Source organism: Stegastes partitus, unplaced genomic scaffold (genome assembly GCF_000690725.1).
Source record: "Stegastes partitus isolate 25-593 unplaced genomic scaffold, Stegastes_partitus-1.0.2 Scaffold1735, whole genome shotgun sequence".
Lineage (NCBI taxonomy): Eukaryota > Metazoa > Chordata > Actinopteri > Pomacentridae > Stegastes > Stegastes partitus.
This window is the reverse complement of record NW_007579466.1, coordinates 103,242-124,168: the sequence shown is the minus strand read 5'-3', so window position 1 is coordinate 124,168 and position 20,927 is coordinate 103,242. Positions and strand designations below refer to the sequence as shown.

Below are 20,927 nucleotides of genomic sequence, written 5' to 3'. Positions count from 1 at the left end.
AAAGTGTTGATATCTCCTCAGTCTGCTTAAAAAGGCTTTTAAAATGATTATTTTAGAAAAAAACACTGCAGAAAGACCCCCTCCCCTGTTCAGGAGAAGGGAAGCAGTTTGATTTTGGCAGCTCTGCACAACTTGACATCCATAGAGAGCTCTCAGCAACTCTCCTCGTAGTAAAAGTCTAGTTAAATCTCCTCACGTTTTAATCCGTCTCCTGCCCTTCCCCTCCCCTCCCCCTCGCAGCCCTCCCCCTCCCTGTGATATTTATAAAACACAATCCTCTCTTCCATTCGTTCATCCTCCTGCTCCTCCTCCTCCGCCCCGCCGCCGCTTCCTCCTCCTCCCCCGCCTGCGCCGGCTGCCCCTGGCCTCCTTAAAGCTATACGCGGGTGGTTGAGTGGGAGTGCGGCAGGCCGGTGGAGTTGAAGCCGGTTGTGAAGGTGTTGTATGGGTGCAGGTTGGGCATGCCCACCAAGGAATTGGGGATCATGGTGATGGTGTTGGGGGTCATGAGGGGGATGTCGTCCGGAGAGCGCCGCAGAGTGAGTGTGTAGTCGGGCAACGAGGCCAAGCGCAGTGCCCCCTCGTTGCTGTTCCCCGCCTCGCACTCATGGTGCGTCTGGTTCATCTGCAACGACATGATCTCCTCCTCAGGCGCGTGGTGGCCAATGTCGTTGGAGGTGGTCTGGCGCTGCGGGCTGGGCTGCCCGTGGCCGGAGTCCTGCCGCCGCTTGTCCTTGCGGTAGTAGAGCGCAGCGAAAGCCAGGACGTTGAGGAACAGCAGTGAGGCTCCCACAGCGATGGTGACGCTGAGCTCTGTAGAGTAATCCCGCGGGTTCTCTACCACCAGCGGCCCTGTCTCCTCGTCATCGCTCCAAGAGTCTTTGTCCTCACTGTTGTAGGCCGGAGACATGGGGGGCCGCTTGGTGTTGAACGGCCAGTTTTTCCCATTGGGCCTCTTGGTGGACAAGGTGTTCTGCGTGGTCTCTGGCGGCGGCACTTTGGTGGTGGTGGAGGTGTAGTGGAACATGTCGTGGAGGTTGTACAGGTGGGGCACTAGGTGTTTCCAGAAGGCCACTTTGGTGGCACGGTAGTGGTCGCGCACGCGTGGCTTCAGACCGATATGCAGGTACAGCTGGTCCTGGGGGTTGTACTTGGACCAGGCCACCTCTTCAAAACGGTTGGCCTTAGTGTGGATGAACTTGGTGTCTTGGGGAACCGGTTTGTTGGGATCCCTGCAGACAAGAAAGAGAGACGTGATAGGGTGTTAAATGATTCTGACAGTACATTTAATTATTCATGCTTCGACATTCATGTGGGGACGGAAGCACATACAAATAATAAAACGGAAACATAACAGTATGAGTCACAGCTTACATTCTGAGTGAAAGGGGCTGAGTAACTGGAGAATTTATTGATCTTGCTTTTCGAAATCGACAATAGCAAGAGCACAAACCCACATCAACCAACCAACCAGCCAACAGCTGAAGTTAATAATTGATCCAGGTGTGCATGCTGCAGTATATATCACACCTTCTGCTCCTGCATCATCTGCCCGATTTCTCTTATTTACTCATTTTCTCTAAGCCTTCGTGTGGCGGGACTTTGTCCATCTCCCCTTTCAGCCACCTCTTTGTGGGGCACAATGCTCCTGTCTGTCTCCTCTCTCCCCAGATGTTGCTCTTATTTCAGTTCTGAGGCAGCCCACCCACAAAAACCAGGGCAGAGGCTTTTAAAGTAAACACGTATGAATAAGTCAGCAGGCTTTAGGGCTCGCGTCAGGAGGCATCTTGTTGTTGATAATCCAACGCTGGTGGAGCCCCTCCGCTAATTGCTCAGGGAAGGCAGCACAGTGTGCATTGGCATCCAGTGTACTGATGTAAAGTGGACCATATTAATCAAGACACTAAGGGAACTGTAGAGCCTCGCGCGTGTGTGCATGCGTGGATATGAGCGTGTTTGTGTGTTTGAGACCGAAAAGCGAGAGACAAAAAAAAAAAAAGGACGTGAGAATGAGCATGAGGACGAGAGAGGAATAGAGATTTTTTTTTTGGGGGATGCAGTACCTCTTTTGATCTACAGAGGTCACTGTTCCACCTTTCAGCTTTCACCACATTGCCTCAAATGGCCAACCATTTCAATTACAGTGAAGCTATTGATTTATTGAATGAATTAACATATAGCAATCTCCAACAATCACACAACTCTTTGTTGCTGTACAATGTCAGGAGTGGGAGTTCTGTGGCCCTTGGTATTGCTTTTGGTACTGATGAAATTACTTTCTGTTGAGAAACCTGAAGAATAGTCCCGTAGCCTTGAAAACACTGTAATTGATGTTGGAGCCGCGATGTTAAAACCCGTGTTGTTGCAAGGAGGCAAGGATCTGCGCGGCATTTCTCTAAATGTCATGAAATATCCCCTATGTGGGTCTTATTGCAATGTCAGTGGCAAGCAAAGTTCAAATTTAGTTGGGGATTTAGGGATATGGCGGCTACAGTGTTGTTTTTGTTTTTGCTTTTTTTTTTGAACACGGGCTGGAAAAACCTTCCAAACATGGTTAAGAGAATTAAAAGCCATGCCAGAAGAATTCACCGTCTATCCTCTCTCCTGTTCGTTTCTCTGCTGTCAATTTTTCTTTTTCAGGTCAGTGCTTCTGGGAGAGGTGAGAGAAAGAGAGGTGAGAGAGAGAGGAAGAGAGGGAGAGGGAGAGGGAGAGAGGGGTAAAGCAAATTGAGATGGCTGGAGCTGAATCCCTGGACCTGGGCCGGTGTCAGCAGAGCAGCCCGTAAATAACCTCTTTTATTAGGCCCGTAATGATCCCCAATGAATATTGACAGCCAGACAATGATGACTTTGTAGCTGAATATCAGTAATTAAGTTTCAAAGGAGCGGGTGGTGGAGGTAAGGTCATATTGATCTCCCTGCACGCAACATGCCAGAGAACAGGATGTCAATGGAGCAGCCTGATACGTGGTTGTCTGCAGCCTGCGTGCTTCATGAATTCTCTCAGCAGTCTTGTGCGGGCCATCACACACACGCATGCAAGCGAATTTTCATCCCCCCCCTCGGTCTCTCGCACACGACAACTGCGGCGGAGGTCGGAGCCGTCTTGGTTTATGGGGATTCTGTATTTCTATAACGCTGCTAACGTTCCCCACCTTTTGTTTTTTTGAGGAGGGTCAATTTGCCAAATTGTGATGGCAAAAATATTGCAAAGGTACTTGGCTGGATCTCACAAAACAATCAGTGTGTGCAGGGAGCAAGGGAGCGGTGGTGCAGAGGAGTTAGAAAAGCTCTTTGGTGGCGGGCTGGCAGGCTGGTTCAGTGCAAGTGAAGATGAATAATTTAGGGAACACAAAGAAATCAATGTGGCATCTTTAGTTAATTTGATTTGCCGCATTAGAGAACAACTGGCTGCCTTATCTAATTACACACACATATGCTTGGGTAATTGTTGCAAAGTCAATAGTAAACAGGCTACATTCCTTTGAACAATTTCTACCACTGCTGCTCAACTTTGGGGCTGCTCTGTGGCTTTGAAGTCCTGCCCTGAGCTGAGCAGTCGGAGGGAGGGATCTGAACTCGGTCTTTGCTGCTCAGTGTGGCGAGGGCTACGAGGTTACCCTGCTCTGTTTGTGTCGGCGCTCACCGGGCGATGCGGCGTAGTCAGACCCTTTAAGATACCAACCGACTGCTGATCAAGATGAGCCAAGGAATTTTATGACTTACTGCACAGTAAGGAATTTTCACAAGAGATTTAAAAAAAAAAAAAAAAAAAGAGAAAACGCTTATTAAACATTATCTTAACCTGTCGAATCGCTTCTGGCAAACTGAAATTAAACAGGGTGAGGGTGCGATGGGCTGTGTAACCCCAGATTAAAGCTGACACTCTGCACTCGAACCTCGCGGTCATCTCGCATTCAAACATTCGGGAGATAAAAACTCAGAAAAGTGCCTTGTCCAAACACTCCCCCAGCTGACTGCATGTGCTCAGCTCTGCAGCGAACGCCTCGTTGTGACTTGCACGAACATCCCTGGCATAATGTGATATTTGTGGTCCTGTTGGGCTCTCACAGCTCCCCTGCATTAGCTGATAGCCTGCCTCCTGTCAGACCTCCCACCTAATCTGGATGGTCATTGAAGCTGTGGCTGGACTCCCAGGCAGAGGAGAGGGATTATTACACCCATAAAAGCAGGCGTTTTAATGGCCTTTCAGATTTCCTCTGATGTGTTCATATGGCTGTGGTACTATAAACCATTGCCTTCATCTCCTCCTCTGCCTCCCTCCCCAACATCGGTGACCTGCTGACCCCCGCTAACCTTGGCTTGCCATGCGTGTTTAAGTGCGCCCACGTGTTTGCGTTTGATTGACTGGGAGTTTTATGTAGGCAGGCTTGATCTCACGTCTGTCAGCTCGTACACCTCGCTGTATGTGCCTGTGTGTGCTATATTTGTGACACGTTATGGTATAATGACCTCTTGGATCACACAAGTGCGCCACTTAAACACAAGACATGTCACGATTCACAAAGCTGTACACGCCGTGTAGCGATGACAACAGGCCTCTTCAGGTTGGTATAAGGAGAAACCTCCTCCAAGTGTTAAACAGCTCTTCTATAAGTCGCTGTGCCACCTGGGTGACAGATATGACTCTCGGCTCTTGGCTCGCTCTACCTACACATGTGGCAGAATGAGACCTGAGCTCATTACCTATTCCAAGCCCTATCTGCGAGCACTGATGTAAAAGGTAGATAAGGAGGAAGAATGAATATCATTTTCTTTCTTTTTTCATTTCCCATGTACCTCCTTCCCCTTTTCATCCTGATGTAATTTGAAGCGCTTGAATGATCATAGACCTAGCCATCACCAAATCTGAAAAGACACGTTTAGGTGCCCTAAGGCAGAAGACAAGAATCTATTTTCACTGCACTCAAGGTCTCTGAATCCTGAGCTGAGTGTAGCTTCTCAATATAAAACAAGGAACATGCATTAATTCAGCGGCACTGATGCTCATTTTGCTAAGCTGCAAAAATATGCAAAACTGAAGCCTGTTTCTTTTTTTCTTCCTTTTTTTAGTTATTGTTGTGTAACAAATTCATCCCCTGCAGTTGTTTGTGTACTTACCAGGTAACACAATGTACGGAGCTAATTGTAATTTTCCCTGAAACAGAAGGTTACCAAACACCTTTCTGTAGATTTTTTTTTTTTTTTAAAGAAATATACTATAAGAAATCCAATTCTGTTTGTAGACTTTGTCTCGGTGCAGCGCGAGGGGGGCAACTCCAGCACTGAGCAGGCAAATTATCAGGCTGTGCTCTTTTACCCTTCATGTGGTTGCACGCTGGGGCACAGGGCTGAGTGATGCGTGGTTCATATTTAATGGCAGCCTTCGGTTCAGCAGGCTAAGTGATGCAGGGCGAGGCGCTGTGACTTTGGGGTGTGCAGAAGTGTTGGAGGACACAGCTCTCGGACCACTGATTATTATGGATGCTATTGATTTGTTTGATTAGATGAGTGGCAGCAAACAAAACACCTCCCCCTTCCTCCAACACCTTCTCTACCTTCACCTTCTCCTTTTTTTCTTTTAACCAATTAGCAGCTTTGACTGCATCTACTTTGGATTTTTTTTTTGCAGGTTACAGTTATAATTTTCATTCTATTTATTCTAATTTGAACCTGACAGTCACTTATTTAAAGATGTACACATGCAGATCCACTTCCTCTTCCTCTCCTCTCCTGCTGCCCTCCTCTCATTACATTCAGTGCACAGCATGGACACCGATCAATGGCATCCAGACCCCTTAACAAGCCACACCACTTCCTTACCTTCTCTAATGCAAATCAGGATATTGGCTACAAATCTCCTATCAAGTGAGTGCCTATTTAATGGAGTAGGTATAGTGGCTGTTGGGGGCTGTGTTGTTCCACAGTGCCAAGCATCCACAAGACTCCTGGTACAGGTTGAGTCGGCCCTAACGAAGGAAAGCGAACGGTGAATAATCCTGAGAAAGGACAAGGAAAGAGATCGGGGATGAGTGATGTAACTGTTAGACAGCTGGGGCGAAGAAAAAAAAGGAAAAAAAAGGCTGAAGTTGTGCGTGAATGAGGTCAGACGGGAGAAACAGCTGATGTGTACGTATTGCTAATCCAACAGAGGAAGGATGTTCGATTGACAAGGAGGAGGAAAACAAAAGAAAAATCAAGTAGCGGTGCGCTAAATCAGAGTGTTGGCTGTTAAACTGCACTATAGACACGCTGTAGTCTCTTCTTGCTACATTTGTTTGGTCGGCAGCCATTGTCACTAAAGAAATCAATACTGCATATTTTAGCTCATGTTGGAAACGTAATACACGAGTAGGTTTGCTTTTTTTTTTGGTATGAAAATAATGAGAAAGAGAAGGATGGAGGAGAATGAGGAAAAAAAAATTCAGCACATGACAGCGCGCTGCTCTTTAACTACCTACCAAGGCCCGGCACAGCATGTGGCACAGCTCACACATAGAACAGGGGAAATGAGCAGCAGCCAGCAGGAACAAAAAAAAAAAAAAAAGCCACCAAGAAGCAGGAAGATGGACCAACATATTTATAGCACTAATGATATATAATGATTGATCTTTTCTGGGCATTTCATCATTCTGCCTTTTCTGAAGAGTTCTGCCAGTGTTTTTGTGTAAAGTCGCATTGCTGTGCCTGCATTCATGTTTGAGAAGGCGTGAAAGTCGCCGCGTGTGGACTTGTGGCAAAAGTTTTGGGAAAAAAAAAAAAAACAGTTCAGAAGAAGCAATAAAATACAGGCCAATTTTGCCCGTCAATACTAAAACAAACGCTGCAGCCAGAAAAATAACTCGGAGCTGAGTAAATCCCCAGCTTCCGAAACAACCCTAACTCTCAGGAAAGAACAGCCTCACAGTGTAAACGCACGCTCTCGCAATCGCACTCACACACATGTGCGGACACACACACTAAGAAGATTTGACAGTGTGCACTCTCTGTGTGCTTTTATGCTTCACTGACACTGATGGAGAAAAAAAAAAAATGAAAAAAAAAAGGCACGGGAAGGGATTTGCCCTGTAAAGATGACACATGAGAGCTTGGGCCAGGAAGAGCTTTGGGGGGAATGCTGCTATGATACACACTGTTGACATGCAGCCCAAGTGTCTCAACATCGTGTCACACATGTTTCTACAGCCGATTTAGAGACAGGGGCAGGAAGTGCAATCTGGGTCAGTTCATTACGAACATCTGGAAGGGGAGCGGGAGCTGCTTTACAGATATAGGCAAGATGGCTGTTGGACGGGCCACGAAGGCGAAGGGAATTCAACTGGGTCTTAATTAAAAGTATGTCCTCTAGAGCCAGATTGGGTTGGGTGGTGTTGGAGGAGAGATCTATATCCTCTAGTTTGGTTTAAATGAGGAGAATGAACTTCAGAATCTGTGGGAAATGTCTCACATCCTCTACCCCCCACCCCCGAAGAGTTGACGGTAGATTCCTTTAGCTGGAGTAAAAATTACCCTTTAAAGCAGCCCGCAGTTTTTTTCTTTTTTCTTTTTTTTTTTATGCTGGCATCTAATCCCAGGCTCTTTACCATCTGAGTGCCTAATTGTGGTTTGCTTGTAATCCCCTTGTTTGGAGTTACGCCAAGGCGACACACCATAGGATGGATACCACACATAACATGGTGGGCACGGATCAGGAATCAGTTTATCCTCCCGCAGCTTTACTTCTTATCTCAATCAATCAGTGACATGAAACTGCATAAAACTGACACGGGGTCGGCAGTAAAGTGTAATTCCTTGTTTCTACTTTTCCTGCTTGCCAGGGTGAACGCTGGGTTAGGGTTGGAGCAGGCTCACCGCCCCATGCTGCTGTGTTGTTGTAGGTATGACAGACAGACTGTCGTCATTCATCCGAATTAATTCGGTTGACAGATCCAAGTTTGGAGTCATTCAGTACAAAAAGCACCGTGCGTTGTTACCTTGAGGCCTCAAACTTTTCTCATTAAAATTAAACGCACTGTCTCTTCATATAACAACAGACAATGTTCTTGAAAGGACAAGTAATAAATTCCATCTGTATCTACAAATTGCAGCTTTGTGTGTGCTGACACAAGATGGCTGCCAGGCAGAGGAGACAGCTGTTAAGTCCGAGCATCGCTGACGGACCTCGGCGCTTTCCTTGAGGAGCCAAAACAGCCGACATCAGTCCATCTGCGCTTGTCTGCCATTAGCAGTTCAAGGTTCGAGCAGCCAGACGACTGGATGTGAGTGCTACCTGATTGGACAGCAGATGATATAGAGGCAGATAAAAAACGGAACAAGATTTCCCATTCAGGACGGGATCAATACCTCTCTGGTAACAGGCACTGTCAAATTAAATTTAAGTTGTTAGAAATGATTACTAGTAGTCATACAAAATGGCCAGGCTTTGTGATGGGTGGGGGTGAAATTGAGCATGGTGGGGAGCGCGAGTCACCCAGGGCACGAGTGATCGACTGGGCCCAGGCCGAGGGAATCAATACCGCCGAGGGCAAGAGTTTGATATGCCTCCCTGATAAGTCTTTGTGTTTTTTTTTGGGCCCCAGTGTAATAGAGCATAGATAGTATTTCCAGCCAAACACAAACACACACACACACACATACACACACACACAGAAGTATACAGAAAGCCAGGCAGCCATGCCCACATGCTCAACCCAAACAGTCAGCCAAGCACGAATAGCACAGCACACATTCTGCAGGAACATTTAATCGTCCTCAGATTCAATATGTCTCAGGTTTTCAGACTGAGACCCAGGAAGTCCAGGCACAAAAAAAAAAACGCATCCGAAAAAAAAAGTCTCTGTTGAAAAATTCCTTTTCTGTCCCATCTATTGTGGAGCTTCCATTATCCTGCAGCACAGAAGTGCTTTTAATAGGTCTGAGATAGAATTTCTCTCTTTTTCTATTAATAACTTAACAAGTTTGTAATTGTGCGATCACTGGTTTTACTAATTTGCAAGGATGGCTGCAAAAAAAAAATAAAAATCTGTAGTATGTGGGAACATGTTGTGCTTCTACTGTTAGACAAACGCCTCTTTGATCTAAATGGAGATTAGAGATAAATTTGTTTCACGTTTGACATTTTCCAACTGTTGAAGTCATTTCCCAACACGTCGCCAAAGTGTACAATTGCTCGACTGTGTTGTCGGTAAGTTTACATTCTGTGGACTGTATAGTGGACAGGTTGGAATAATAGCTGAGATAACTGTTGCAGGGCAAAAAGAAAAATAATGCTACCTCTATGAGCATAAACATCGCGGCAGCCAGTCACCACCCCGGCTCATGTTGCTCCAGCACCCAGAATATCTCAATGAGTTGGCCTCAAGTCATATTTCCACTCTTTATCTGATGAATCAGCTCAATCATTAACTGCAGAAACACTTCCAGTACAAGTTTGTGTGTTTACTACTCTCAACAACTGTGAAGGAGGTGGATCGTTTATTTTTCTGTGTGGGCTAAGCTAGACAACAACAAGACAGCAATCTAGATCTCACAAACTCTAATTAGTTTTTCCTCTTGACAAACAAAATTAACACTAGAGCTGCAACAACTGATTATTTATTTTTATTATGGATTCATCTATTGTCCTGATTAATCAATGAATCATTCGGTTAATAAAACACGAGACAATTATGAAGAGTTTTCAGTGCATCCTGGAGTCTGAGTTCCTAAATGTAATATTCTGTCTAAGACAAATATTGAATTTACTAGAGCCCGGTCGATGTATCGGTAAACCTTTCACAGAGAGGCCCATAAGAAAATGCACCAGTATTTTTCTATTACAAAACATCCATCCATTATCTATACACCGCTTAATCCTCACTAGGGCTGCAGGGGGGCTGGAGTCTATCCCAGCTGACTTCGGGCAAAGGCAGGGGACCCCCTGGACAGGTCGCCAGTCTATCACAGGGCTACACTTAGAGACAGACAACCAAGCACACTCACACCTATGGACAATTTAGAATCACTAATTAACCTCAACATGTTTTTAGACTGTTTGGGAGGAAGCTGGAGAAACCAGAGATAACCCACGCTGCACGGGAAGAACATGCAAACTCCATACAGAAAGATCCCGGGTGTCCTCATCGGGATGCAAACTGGGGACCTTCTAGCTGCGAGGCAACGGTGCTAACCACCGAGCCACTTTGCAGCCCTTTTATAGAACATAATGAAGAAAAATATATTTGGGATAATGAGGAAAAGGTGTCATCACATAGTCTGTCCAGCAGAGTGGCTCTGACTCCATTGTTTACGACACTCAGCACTTTGTGCAGCACATGTAGCAGAGTATCTATCACAGCTGAGTGCACAGTGGTGCAAAGTCAAGCATTATTTTCACGGCAAACTGCTAACTGGGTAAACATATTTCAGAAAACCTAATAAACAACAACCCCATGATCATTCTAAAAATAAATCTAACATGTACATGTAAAGCTTACATATACTTGTAAAGCCCATGTAGAAATGGTTGAAATGGATCCAAGCTAGCTTCCTGACTTGTTCAAGTTGTTTTTACAGATGTGTGCTGAGCTCCTCAGACTTTTTCATTGCAGTGTTTGTGGCTGATGAGTGTATCAAATGGGCCTTATTTAAATGAGCTCAGAGGAGTCACCAGCTGCAGTCAATCGTAATCACACACAAGAAGCGAAAAGAACAAGAACATTTGATTTACACAGCTTTCTACATTACCATAACTGATAATTAATGTTGTCATATGTATATTTTTAATATACATATGACAACGATTTGTTGTGACAAAGATGCATGGGGAAACTCAAGATTGCCATGATATACAATACACAGTCTTTACAAGTGTACAAGTGTATATGATATTTTGCTTACCACTGTACATGTATAAATAAATATGTATATATATGTAAGGCATATCAGACGCTAATTTTTTACTCCCTAAAAATCGGTATTAGCATCAGCCACCTAAATCCAGTATTGATCAGGCTTTAATATTAGAAGACTAAGAAAAGCAACAAACATTGCATAATATTTCAGATATTCTTTCTTAAAAAATGTCTTAAAATAGTTGGTAATTGTATTTCTGTTGAGAGTCCAGTTGTTGCACCTCTACAGAATATTTTGCAGAATCATATTGCAGTAAAAACTTGCGTACCTGAGCACCTATTTAATCTTTTCAAATCAACTGATTCAGGGTCATTCCATCTCCAATTATCAAGTTATTAGAACACTTTCTGCTCGGCCATCTCTGATTTGCCTGATTTAAAAAAAACAACAAAAAAAAACAAACAAACAAAAAAAAAGTGTTGACATTTTCAAGGTATAATTTTAGATTAATATAAGAATATTTCCGAGAATTTTTAATTTTTATTTTTTTTAATGAAGCTGCCTGTTGACCCACTTCTAGCACATTTCTTCGCACATTAAAAAATGAGGCTGAGATGTGTGAACGACAATATCTCAGGAACTATCAAAAATAAAAGCCAGATTTTTTCTGTGTTATTTGTCATCATATCATTAAATCACAGTCTTTAATATTGGACAAGTAGATCAAATAATCTCTGACCATGGGTGAGTTACAACATGAAAAAAAAAAACAATTAAAGCTGTCATGAAAAGTACCATCTTTTCGCTCACGTTAATGAAAACTGCATTATGCAAGAGCCAACTAGTGACATTTTCTGAACCATATGCAGTTGGATATCACAAAACAAAACCAAAAACATATATAATGTTTATTGATATGAAATAATTGGTCATAAATATGAAAAAACATTATTATTTTTTTAACTTTAGAACTGATTGATCAGGTATGACAAGCTGTACCACAACAACAAAAATATCAGTAGAAAGTCTAATCTAAGTAGAACAGAGTTCTGAGATTTTAAAATGGTTCTTCAAATATAACATTAAAAAAAAATTCATTGTGAATCAATTAATTCGGAATTATTGCAATAAAGTGAAACAAGAGTGAAAATTTCAGGCTTTTGTCTTTAATAGCTCTTGAGATATTCTTGTACAAACATAGCGTCAAATTTTAATATCTGAAAAAATGAGCTGAAAGTAGGTCAGACAGTTTTGGAAAAAAAGAACAGGAAAAAGTAACTCTGAAAGTACGGTATCAAGCTAAAATTTCCTGATACAATTTAATATATATATATATATACATATATATATAGTTTGTGATAAAAATGTTTCAAACATATCAGAGATGGCTGACTAGAAGGACCTGATGATTTGAGATGGAATAACCCGTGAAAATATCAATGCCAAGCCACTAAACAGTACCATCATCAATATAGGTATCAATAAAGCACCAATGATTGATATCCCCAATTGGAAAAAGCGATGAAAAATGGAAGAAGATATAACTCACCCAGTCTTGGCAAAGTTGGTCCAGTAGGTCATGACCACAGCACTGAGCATGACATCATTCTTGGAGAAGTTACAGGGGAAGAGGTCAGTGGGACCAATCATAGGGATTCCAAAAACATAGGGCACCTCATCCCCGTGGGCGGCGTCGGACCAGGCGGGCTTCATCAGGCTCTGGCAGTGGTGGTAGAAGGCGTAGAAGTAGGTGGGTGAGCCGTAGCGAGCGTGGAGATCAGCCGTCACCACCGACGGCTCAACCCACTGGTGGTCGGTAAACAGCGCCACCAAAGTCTTTCGCCTGGTCTCCGGATTGTCCCTGTCCGCCCAGTCTGTGTACATGAACTTAATGGTCTCCCTCAGCGTGTCCTTGCCCTCCGGGTAGCCATACAGACTGTCCACAAAATCAGACACGGAGAAGTCAAAGTCGTTTCCGGACACGCCGTCCTCTGAATCCACCACGTTCTCCACAAACCGCAGCCCCTCACCCTGGTTCACCCCCAGCATGATATCATAGTTGAGAAACTCGCCCTGCTCCATTAGGATCTCAGGGTCGTCGGGGATAACATCACCATCGATTACAGGTCCAAAGGCCACGTGGTACCTCGCTGGTTGTATGTCCTGCTCCACGAGCTCCCTGGAGCTCTTCTTCCTCAGACAGTCCACCATGTCTGACGTGTCCAGAACGTTACAGCCCACCTTCTCCGCCAGCAGACGCGTATACTTGACCGGCTGGTAGTTCACCGCCCAGCTGGAGAGGGCCGACCCGCTCTGAATGATAGCTCTGTGGAACAGACCTGCACAAGGACACAGGGGGAAGAGATAGGATGAAGTTTAATGTGTCACTATTAGGGAGGATAATTCAGTTATGCACTATATTACATGATAGTTGCTAATTTTGTGGCTGCCATGATCAAAAGGGGGCTGTCAGCTACGCAGTTGATAAGAATAACAAAGGCCAGACAGAGCAAGTCCTTGTTGCCACACAGAACAATAATGGAATCATTGCTGTGATAATGAATGTGCAGATGGCCTGGTCTCACAGACAGCTCCCAGACAGAGGAAGGAATCAGCACTCTGTCTGTCATCTTCCCTCCTTCCATCCATCTCTATATGCACTCTCGGTAATAATATCTGTACGTTTGTCGGGAGCAGATGCTGCCAGTATGGGTATGTAGGCTTTGTTGCAAACAGAGGATGCACAAACTGGCAAGCCAGTCTTTACCATAAAATAGATCAATTCCTTTCCATGTATAAAAGGCCCCACAGTTTGAATTAAATGTTGAAAATACGAACCCTGTTGCCCATTCCCTCCCGGTGATAATGTACTTTTCAAGGTAGCTTAAATTGGATGAACCTCAAACACCGCAATTATCGACACAGATGCTCCTTTTTGCAGTCATTACGCACACAGTGCCGCCGCATCAGTTATGCCTTACGTAAGTTAAAAGTCATTTTTTTTACCTGAAAGATCACTAAATTCTACATAAGTTTGTGGGTGGATTGCTATAAATAAAATTAGACTCCTACTCCCTACATTTGCAGAAGGAACCGAGCTGCACATTTTCACCTGGCAATGTAATACAACATGGTGGCACACAATGAAAGAAGACCAAAACTAAAGAGAGAGCCGTGGTCTCCTCGTTGTACATTACAGAAATAGACACACGCTCAACTAGGAGTCAACAGATCATGTATTATGTGAATCTACTTAGGAGTTTGGTGTGTGTGTGTGTGTGTGTGTGTGTGTGTGGGTGGGCTTTAAAGAGGGTGGAGGGGGATGAGGAACCAAAGCGAACAAAATCTACAGTCTCATGGGGCGCTCTCACAAATTAAATGAAATAAATGCAATATGGAGGAAATCTAAAAGGACTTTTCATCACAAGGAACAGATCCAAAATAAACATAATTTCCTCAGAAATAACTGAATTGCCTCGCTTTTGAAAAACCTCTCCGCACAGACATTTGACTGACGGTAACATGACCTCCTCGCCGTCTCAAGCAGCCCTTCCTCATATCAGTGCCTTGTCTTGACAGCACCACTCATCTGCCCTAGTAATATGTTTTTCAAATTCACAAGTGCTATTTTGTTAAACTCGTAGGAAATCAGAGGCGACGCTCTTACCACTTGACCATGCTGCTTTATTGCTCACAGCAGCAATACTTCCAGAGTCAAGGAATTCCACTGAACCCATGATACTGAAAACCGCGGCAGATGAAATGGCACGCATTAAAAAAAAAAAAAAGTCATTAGACGATTCCACATTAAAACCACAAAGACTAGCAGAGAAACGTATAGGCACGCAGACTGCGTTCCTGATATTTCAGCGTCAGTGTGGGTGGCTGTGTTGAAATCTTTGTGTTTATGAGGTAAACAGCAGTCTTAAGTGCCAGATATATCACTTTGGTAGTCTTAATCAGAGGCGGCGGGGGGCTTATTTCTTCTTGGCGAAGACGAAGTGTTTATTTACAGAGCTATTTACATTTATTTGTTCGCGAGTAGTAAGTAGAATTAATGTGTCTGGGTGAGTGAACTGTGAAATGTTTCTGTGGTGATTCTGTTTACTAGTATAAGCCGCATTTTGTGTATCTGAACTTTGATTTCTGGCTCTGGATGTGCCTTTTGACAGTTCTCAATACCTTCCTGAATGTACGTTTCTGATTTAACCTCAGTGCACAAAATCAAATTTGGTTCCTGCGTTTCCGCATCATGCGTTTCTTTCTACATGGATGAGACCATCAGCTTCCAGTGGCCTTGCCCTGACACTGCCCTCCGAGCTGTCCTGTGGTTGTGCATCTCTGCAGGATGGTGGCCTGTGCCGTGTCCCAGGGAGCGGAAGCAGATGTCGAGGGTTTCACCCACTTGAAAGCATTAGAGGGGCAGTCGCAAGATGAAAGATGGCCGCTCAGAGGCAGGGAGGGGGGCTGGGGCTTAATCCTGCCATCCCTCCCCTCTCTTCCTCCTCTCCCCTCCCGTCCCCTCCCCTCCCTCTTTAGTGGTATTGCCTCTCTTCACATCTCAACTCAGATTGCGCTGTGCAAACAGAGCCAGTCATGGTGCAGGGAGTCTGTCCTGAATCCCAATGCCGCCAGCCATGCCACAGCCACTTTCTGAATGTCTTTGATCAGAAGTTGCTGAGGGAAATCGTTTGCCAGCAGAGAAGTTCCTGTGATTGCAAAGGCGATTTGACAGACATACGTACATCAAATCTGCTCGCTGTAATTGAGGAGAACTGCTTCAATGCAGCTCTGCTTGGTCCTATGTCTACCTGCACCCGAACCAACAGATGGCCGGCTGCTGAGGAGGCTGCAGCCAGCTTGACACTCCTGGATTTATCTCCCGCTTCAGTTGATGAAAGGGAGGAAGAGTGACTGAGGCTTTACTATTGTTTGTTGAGAAACATATAAATCCAGTGCACATGAGCTGTCACTGGACCGATAAATATGTATTAGAGCTGTGTGTGATGAGCCCCACTGTGGTAGGAAGCTCACTGGGGAAGGTCAGAGGGAGAGAAGAGAAGAGCACCGGCTTTATCACCCACTGAGGGAATCCACTAATTATCCACACTGGGAGGTGTATACGTTTGTGTGTGTGAAAGCACATGTGTGTGGGTGCGTGCATGCATTTGTGCCGACTCTGATTGATAAGACATGAAGAAGACGAATCGACCGACAGGCGACAGACATCGTCATGATGGAGGTTAACCATTTGTGACACTGTTTTGTCTTTAGCGTCTCCTCTGACATCTGCGCAGGAAATGACTCCTCGCTCGGTATCCACACGAGTTGAATGGAAGTGCATGACGCAGTGTCATCAACATGTGTGTCACATTCGTATCTGGCATGTTTTATTTTGTAAAAGCAACAGATAGCCCTATCATTATCTGCCTGTGTTTGACATGCGAGAACCCGACACCCAAACTGCGAGCAGATCCATCAAGCCGTAGCGTTGCTGGCAGATTGAGGTCACGCTGAATTATGACTGGAGCTCCAAGGTAATCACTCATTGGGCCCCTGCTAAAATGCTGTCGCGTCGCTCTGCAGCCGCCACTGCGCTGCGGTTTGCTGACCTCGACCGCGCTGCCCCTTCGCTAGACACCCGTTAAATGGGCATGTGGTTCAGGCCCTGGATTGGTGGAGTGGCTTGTGGAGATAATTCACAGATGATAGGGGAAAAAAAAAAAAGAAGCTTGACCTTGGGGGGTATGATGACCACCGCGTTGGTTAGAGAGACGCACTCAAACACACCCACGGGCTCAAACAAACAAGTTGTTGTGACAACAACAGTATGGATGAAATGCTGATACTAATGAGCCAATGCCGCATCACTGGAGTGAGAGTAACGTGATGTGGCTTTTTGCTTCGGATCACTGCTGATGCATCATGTGGCAACTATGGGCATGTGTCAGAGTTCAGTCGGTGTGAATGGACAAGGATGTTCTGCTGGTGATGATGCCAGTTAGCACCATAAATGACTGTATTGTGTAATCTGAAACATCTGGCAAAACTCACTCAAGCATCAGCGGTGACGTTTTATCAATCTGGCCCTAAGATATATGTGACTGTAAAAAAAAAAAGTAACCCACAAAGACACTACAACCTTAACAATGTCACCCCCCCCCAAAGAAAAAATTACCAAAGATAACAGCAGCGTTAATGTGACGTCTATCAGATGACCTTGAAAGTTTGCGTTGCCCAAGTCTCTTTTAACAGGTCAGTGATTCATTTTACTAACAATATTCCACATGACTTTAAAAGATAATAGGGGTGAAAATATGGAAAGCAGCAAAAATCTTATCAAAATTCTTCTCATACACATAAAAGCCATCACAAGAGAGAAGTAACGTGGCCACAGGGACATGTATTCCTCTCTTTTTTTCTTACTCGCCCACAACTTCCACTAGATCTTGTACATGCTTTTTCCTCGCCTTCAATCTTCCCTCTCCTCTGTTTTTCTCGCTCTCTATCGCATTCTCCCCGTCTCTCTTTTTCTGAGGGACCACGCTGAGTTCCTCCCTGCTGATTATTAGACATGAGCCTGCATTCAGCGGAGCTTGAATCCTCTGAGCCATCTTACCTCCACCATCTCTTCACTGTAAGCAAATCTCCACAGACCCGTGGACTATGCAGAGCCCCCTCTGTTGCAAACATTTCTCTCGTCTACAGTCAAACTAGGCTAGCGCTCAGTTGGACACACCCAATAAATGCTGCTCTGCCTCTCTTGCTGCATTTCACTCAGGCTCTTATTTTCTTTCTTTTTCAGAGCTGGTTTAGTCTTATAACTCTCATCACCTTCCAGGAATCCACGGTGTTACTGTTTTTTTTCCAATTTACGGGGATATATGAAGTGTTTAAATCTCATGTGAAATATTTAAAGCCGGCTGGGAGATGAACAGTTATAAAATTTGCCTAATTGTATATCCTTGGCCATTTGCAGTCTCATAACACAGGGTTAAAGCTGCTGTCTCCATGGCTACAGCCTACAGGCTGCATCCACTTAAACACAAGTGCCTCTGGTCTGATCATGCATTAGTCCATGGGTAATTTCACATTGGTCTGGCAGCCCTGAAACAACACCTACATTGTTTTTCTGTTCCATTAAAATTTCCGCCCAATGTCGAACTTGTCAACTTCAAAACGATGCTGACGGAATCAGAAAAAGGGCAAGCGGCACGCTTCTCAGGCAGTAGTAGTGCCATCGAAAATAGTTCCAGGATTCCCTGAGGCTATGAGGATATACTATAAATCGAAGCACAAAGGCATCCAGGAGCTATGTGTGAGCGTTCTTCAAGTAAGACTGCTATTTGTACCTGTTTGCTTAAATATTAAAAATGAAAAAAGACAGCAAATGGCTTAAACTGGACTTACTATATATGACTGATTGTATGATTTTCTTTTTTCTTGCTCTTTCACGGCTGTAGCTATTTTCTAATACCTAGCTTCATGTTTTCTCTACACCAGATTTACTCAGGACTGGTTTCATAACGGATGATCCAGCAGGATAGCTGCCAAAGAAAATACATCTTCCACCCAGAAACAGTTTTTTTCTGTATTGATCATAACACAAAGGTGCACTGTTTCCTAATTTGTAGAAAACTTTAGCCTGTCTTGCATCCCAGGAGGTGTTGTAGCAATATTTAAGTGAAGAGCAGTGAGCTTTGAAACAGAAGGACTGCCCTGCTCGTGTTTCATCATGTCCATAAAGAGACAGTGTCTGAGGGGCCTGTGTTTTCATCTATCAGTGTGAGACATGCTTCATGCCAGCCCTATATAATGTTGTTTGAAGCTGTTGGTCTTCTGCTCCAGTCTCTATAGAGACTGCCTGCTTGCCTGCAGGCTGCGGCTTAGGCCAGATAAAGAGTTTGATCCATGAGGGTGGATGGATGGAAGAGGGAGGGAATGGGAAAGCAGAACAGAAGAGGGAAAGAGGGAAATGTGGGGAGAGGAAGGCCGGGGAAAGATGAAGGTATTAGTGAAGGAGGGAAGAGGAAATGGGAAATAGCATGAGGCAGGAGGGAAGGAGGAGAGGAGAGGAGAGGAGAGGAGAGGAGAGGAGAGGAGAGGAGGATAAAAATGACCGCATTGACAGGCTGTACCCAGGTTTAAGGATCGATGAGCATCTGAACCCAGCGAGTGTGATATCTCCTACTAATCACGACGTGACATCCACTGGTCAATACCACACACTCCAGGCCTCATCATCACACACACTGACCTCCTTCTGTCTGCACGCACAGCACAACAGGGCCACCGCTCCTCCTTGAACTCATCAATCTGCCTGCTAATCACAGGCATGCACACCACACCTGAGTCAAACAGTATTCGTGGACTAATTCTCGGAATTCAATTCAGCCTCGGATCGGTGTGGGTGGGGTTTTACTACACTGGGACATTTCAGATTAGTGTGTGCGTTGTCATTCGTACTAAAGCAGATTAAGCTGAAATTTCAAATATTTCATTGTGATTGTCTAAACTTTCTGGTGCGTCTGTCTTGTATTGTCCAATATGACAAATTGGATCTGGCAGTCTCAGCAGGATAATGCTGCCATTTACTTGAGCATCCTATCTGATCCGGTTATGATGCCCACAGACAGACTCGCAGGCATAAAGACATATGTACCCACTCACTTACTGCTGGCTAAATAACATCTATTATGACACTTAAATGAAGGTTAGGTCAGCTTTTAAGTACTTTGCTGTAGTTGCTGGAAGCCAGAAAAAACATGTGGAAATGTGTTTGATGGATGAAACAATCACAGAGTGCATGCAGGCTTGCGTTTTTGTCGCTGACATTCTCTTTATGAGAAACAACATTTATGTAAAATATGAACAGAGACACTGTTATCCAGGAAAAAAAAAAACAAATCTTCATTTCAACGAACGAAAGGAGGAGTTTGCTTAGTGATTTAATATTATTGATCTTATGTCCACTTGAACCAAGAAAACAGCCTTTAATGCACCTGCTATTTATTGAGCTGTTTGTTATAATCTTTGGACGCTCTATGTGCAGTCTCATGAATTCACATGCATGCATGCAAACAGATTGATTTCTTTCCTTCTCTTCCCTTGCAGGCTCCCCGCCATACCAAGAGAAACAGAGAGCTTGCACTGGGATTTTTTTCCCCCCATTTGCACTCATGCATGTGTCACTAATGCTGCAGTCTCTGAAAGGCAGAGAATGCTATCTCCGTGTCCTTCTACTGCTAGCTCTCTTTGTGCCGTGGCATTTGAGGCGGTATTCACCAAGCTCACTCCATACTGCTGCAGCGCATAGATTGGCCTGATAGCTGTGTACACACAACAACAACCCGCGCTGTCAGCGAGCCTTGACTAGGTGTCGATGTGGAAATGCGAAGAATAATGAGTTATTACAGGGTTATCTGTGTGTATCTCCATGTCATGACTGTGTAAGCGGCTCTGCTAATCTCATTAGATGAGACAAGATGTTAAAGATGTTTTCTGATTTCCTCTCCCTTCTCCTACTGTGTCCACAAATAGATTTCAGATCAGTGTGCTGAGAGGAAATGATTAGTGCTTTTAGCTCCCACTGAAACTGGTTTTCAAGGGAGAATTGTGCAAGTGGCTGCTGAGCAGAAACAGTGAAAAACATCTGACTCCTGTTGTTTCTAAATATATGCACCATATTTTACACCCCATCTGCATTGTATAGCAGCCCCAAAGCTGGGTTCATTTTTATATATGCAGCGAGCAGTGACAGCTGGAGACAAAGAGTGCGCTGGCTTCAAGGAAGCAAAGCTCCATAAGTACAAATCAGATGTAAAATATGTCTAGCATGGGAGGGTCAAAGATATAAGTCACCCACAAATATGACAATTCAGCCATGAAATGTGAAAGGATGGGAAACTTCTATTCTTGGTGACATCTTGCCTTTGACAGCCAAGATGGGATGACTGAAGCTCATTTTAGGGCCAAGGAAAGCCACGGAGAGGGTGCAGTTGCATTTGTGACAGACAAATTATCACAAAGGGTGCACACCCCCTGGGGGGAAGCAAGGAAGTAAAGAAGGAGTGACAGAGAGAGAGGAGAGAGAG

General features: G+C 44.5%; 1 protein-coding gene across 3 annotated transcripts in view; it reads right to left on the bottom strand.

The window, feature by feature from the left end:
- Positions 1-376: 376 nt before the first annotated feature.
- nlgn3a (neuroligin 3a) overlaps positions 377-20,927 on the bottom strand; it is a 100,119-nt gene continuing 79,568 nt past the window's right edge. For all 3 annotated transcript variants that reach the window (XM_008301942.1, XM_008301943.1, XM_008301944.1), the window contains 2 exons: positions 12,383-13,172; positions 377-1,232 (listed from right to left, as the gene is read on the bottom strand). In XM_008301942.1, the coding sequence (XP_008300164.1) occupies positions 377-1,232; positions 12,383-13,172 (1,646 nt within the window). The remainder of the gene's footprint in view (positions 1,233-12,382; positions 13,173-20,927) is intronic.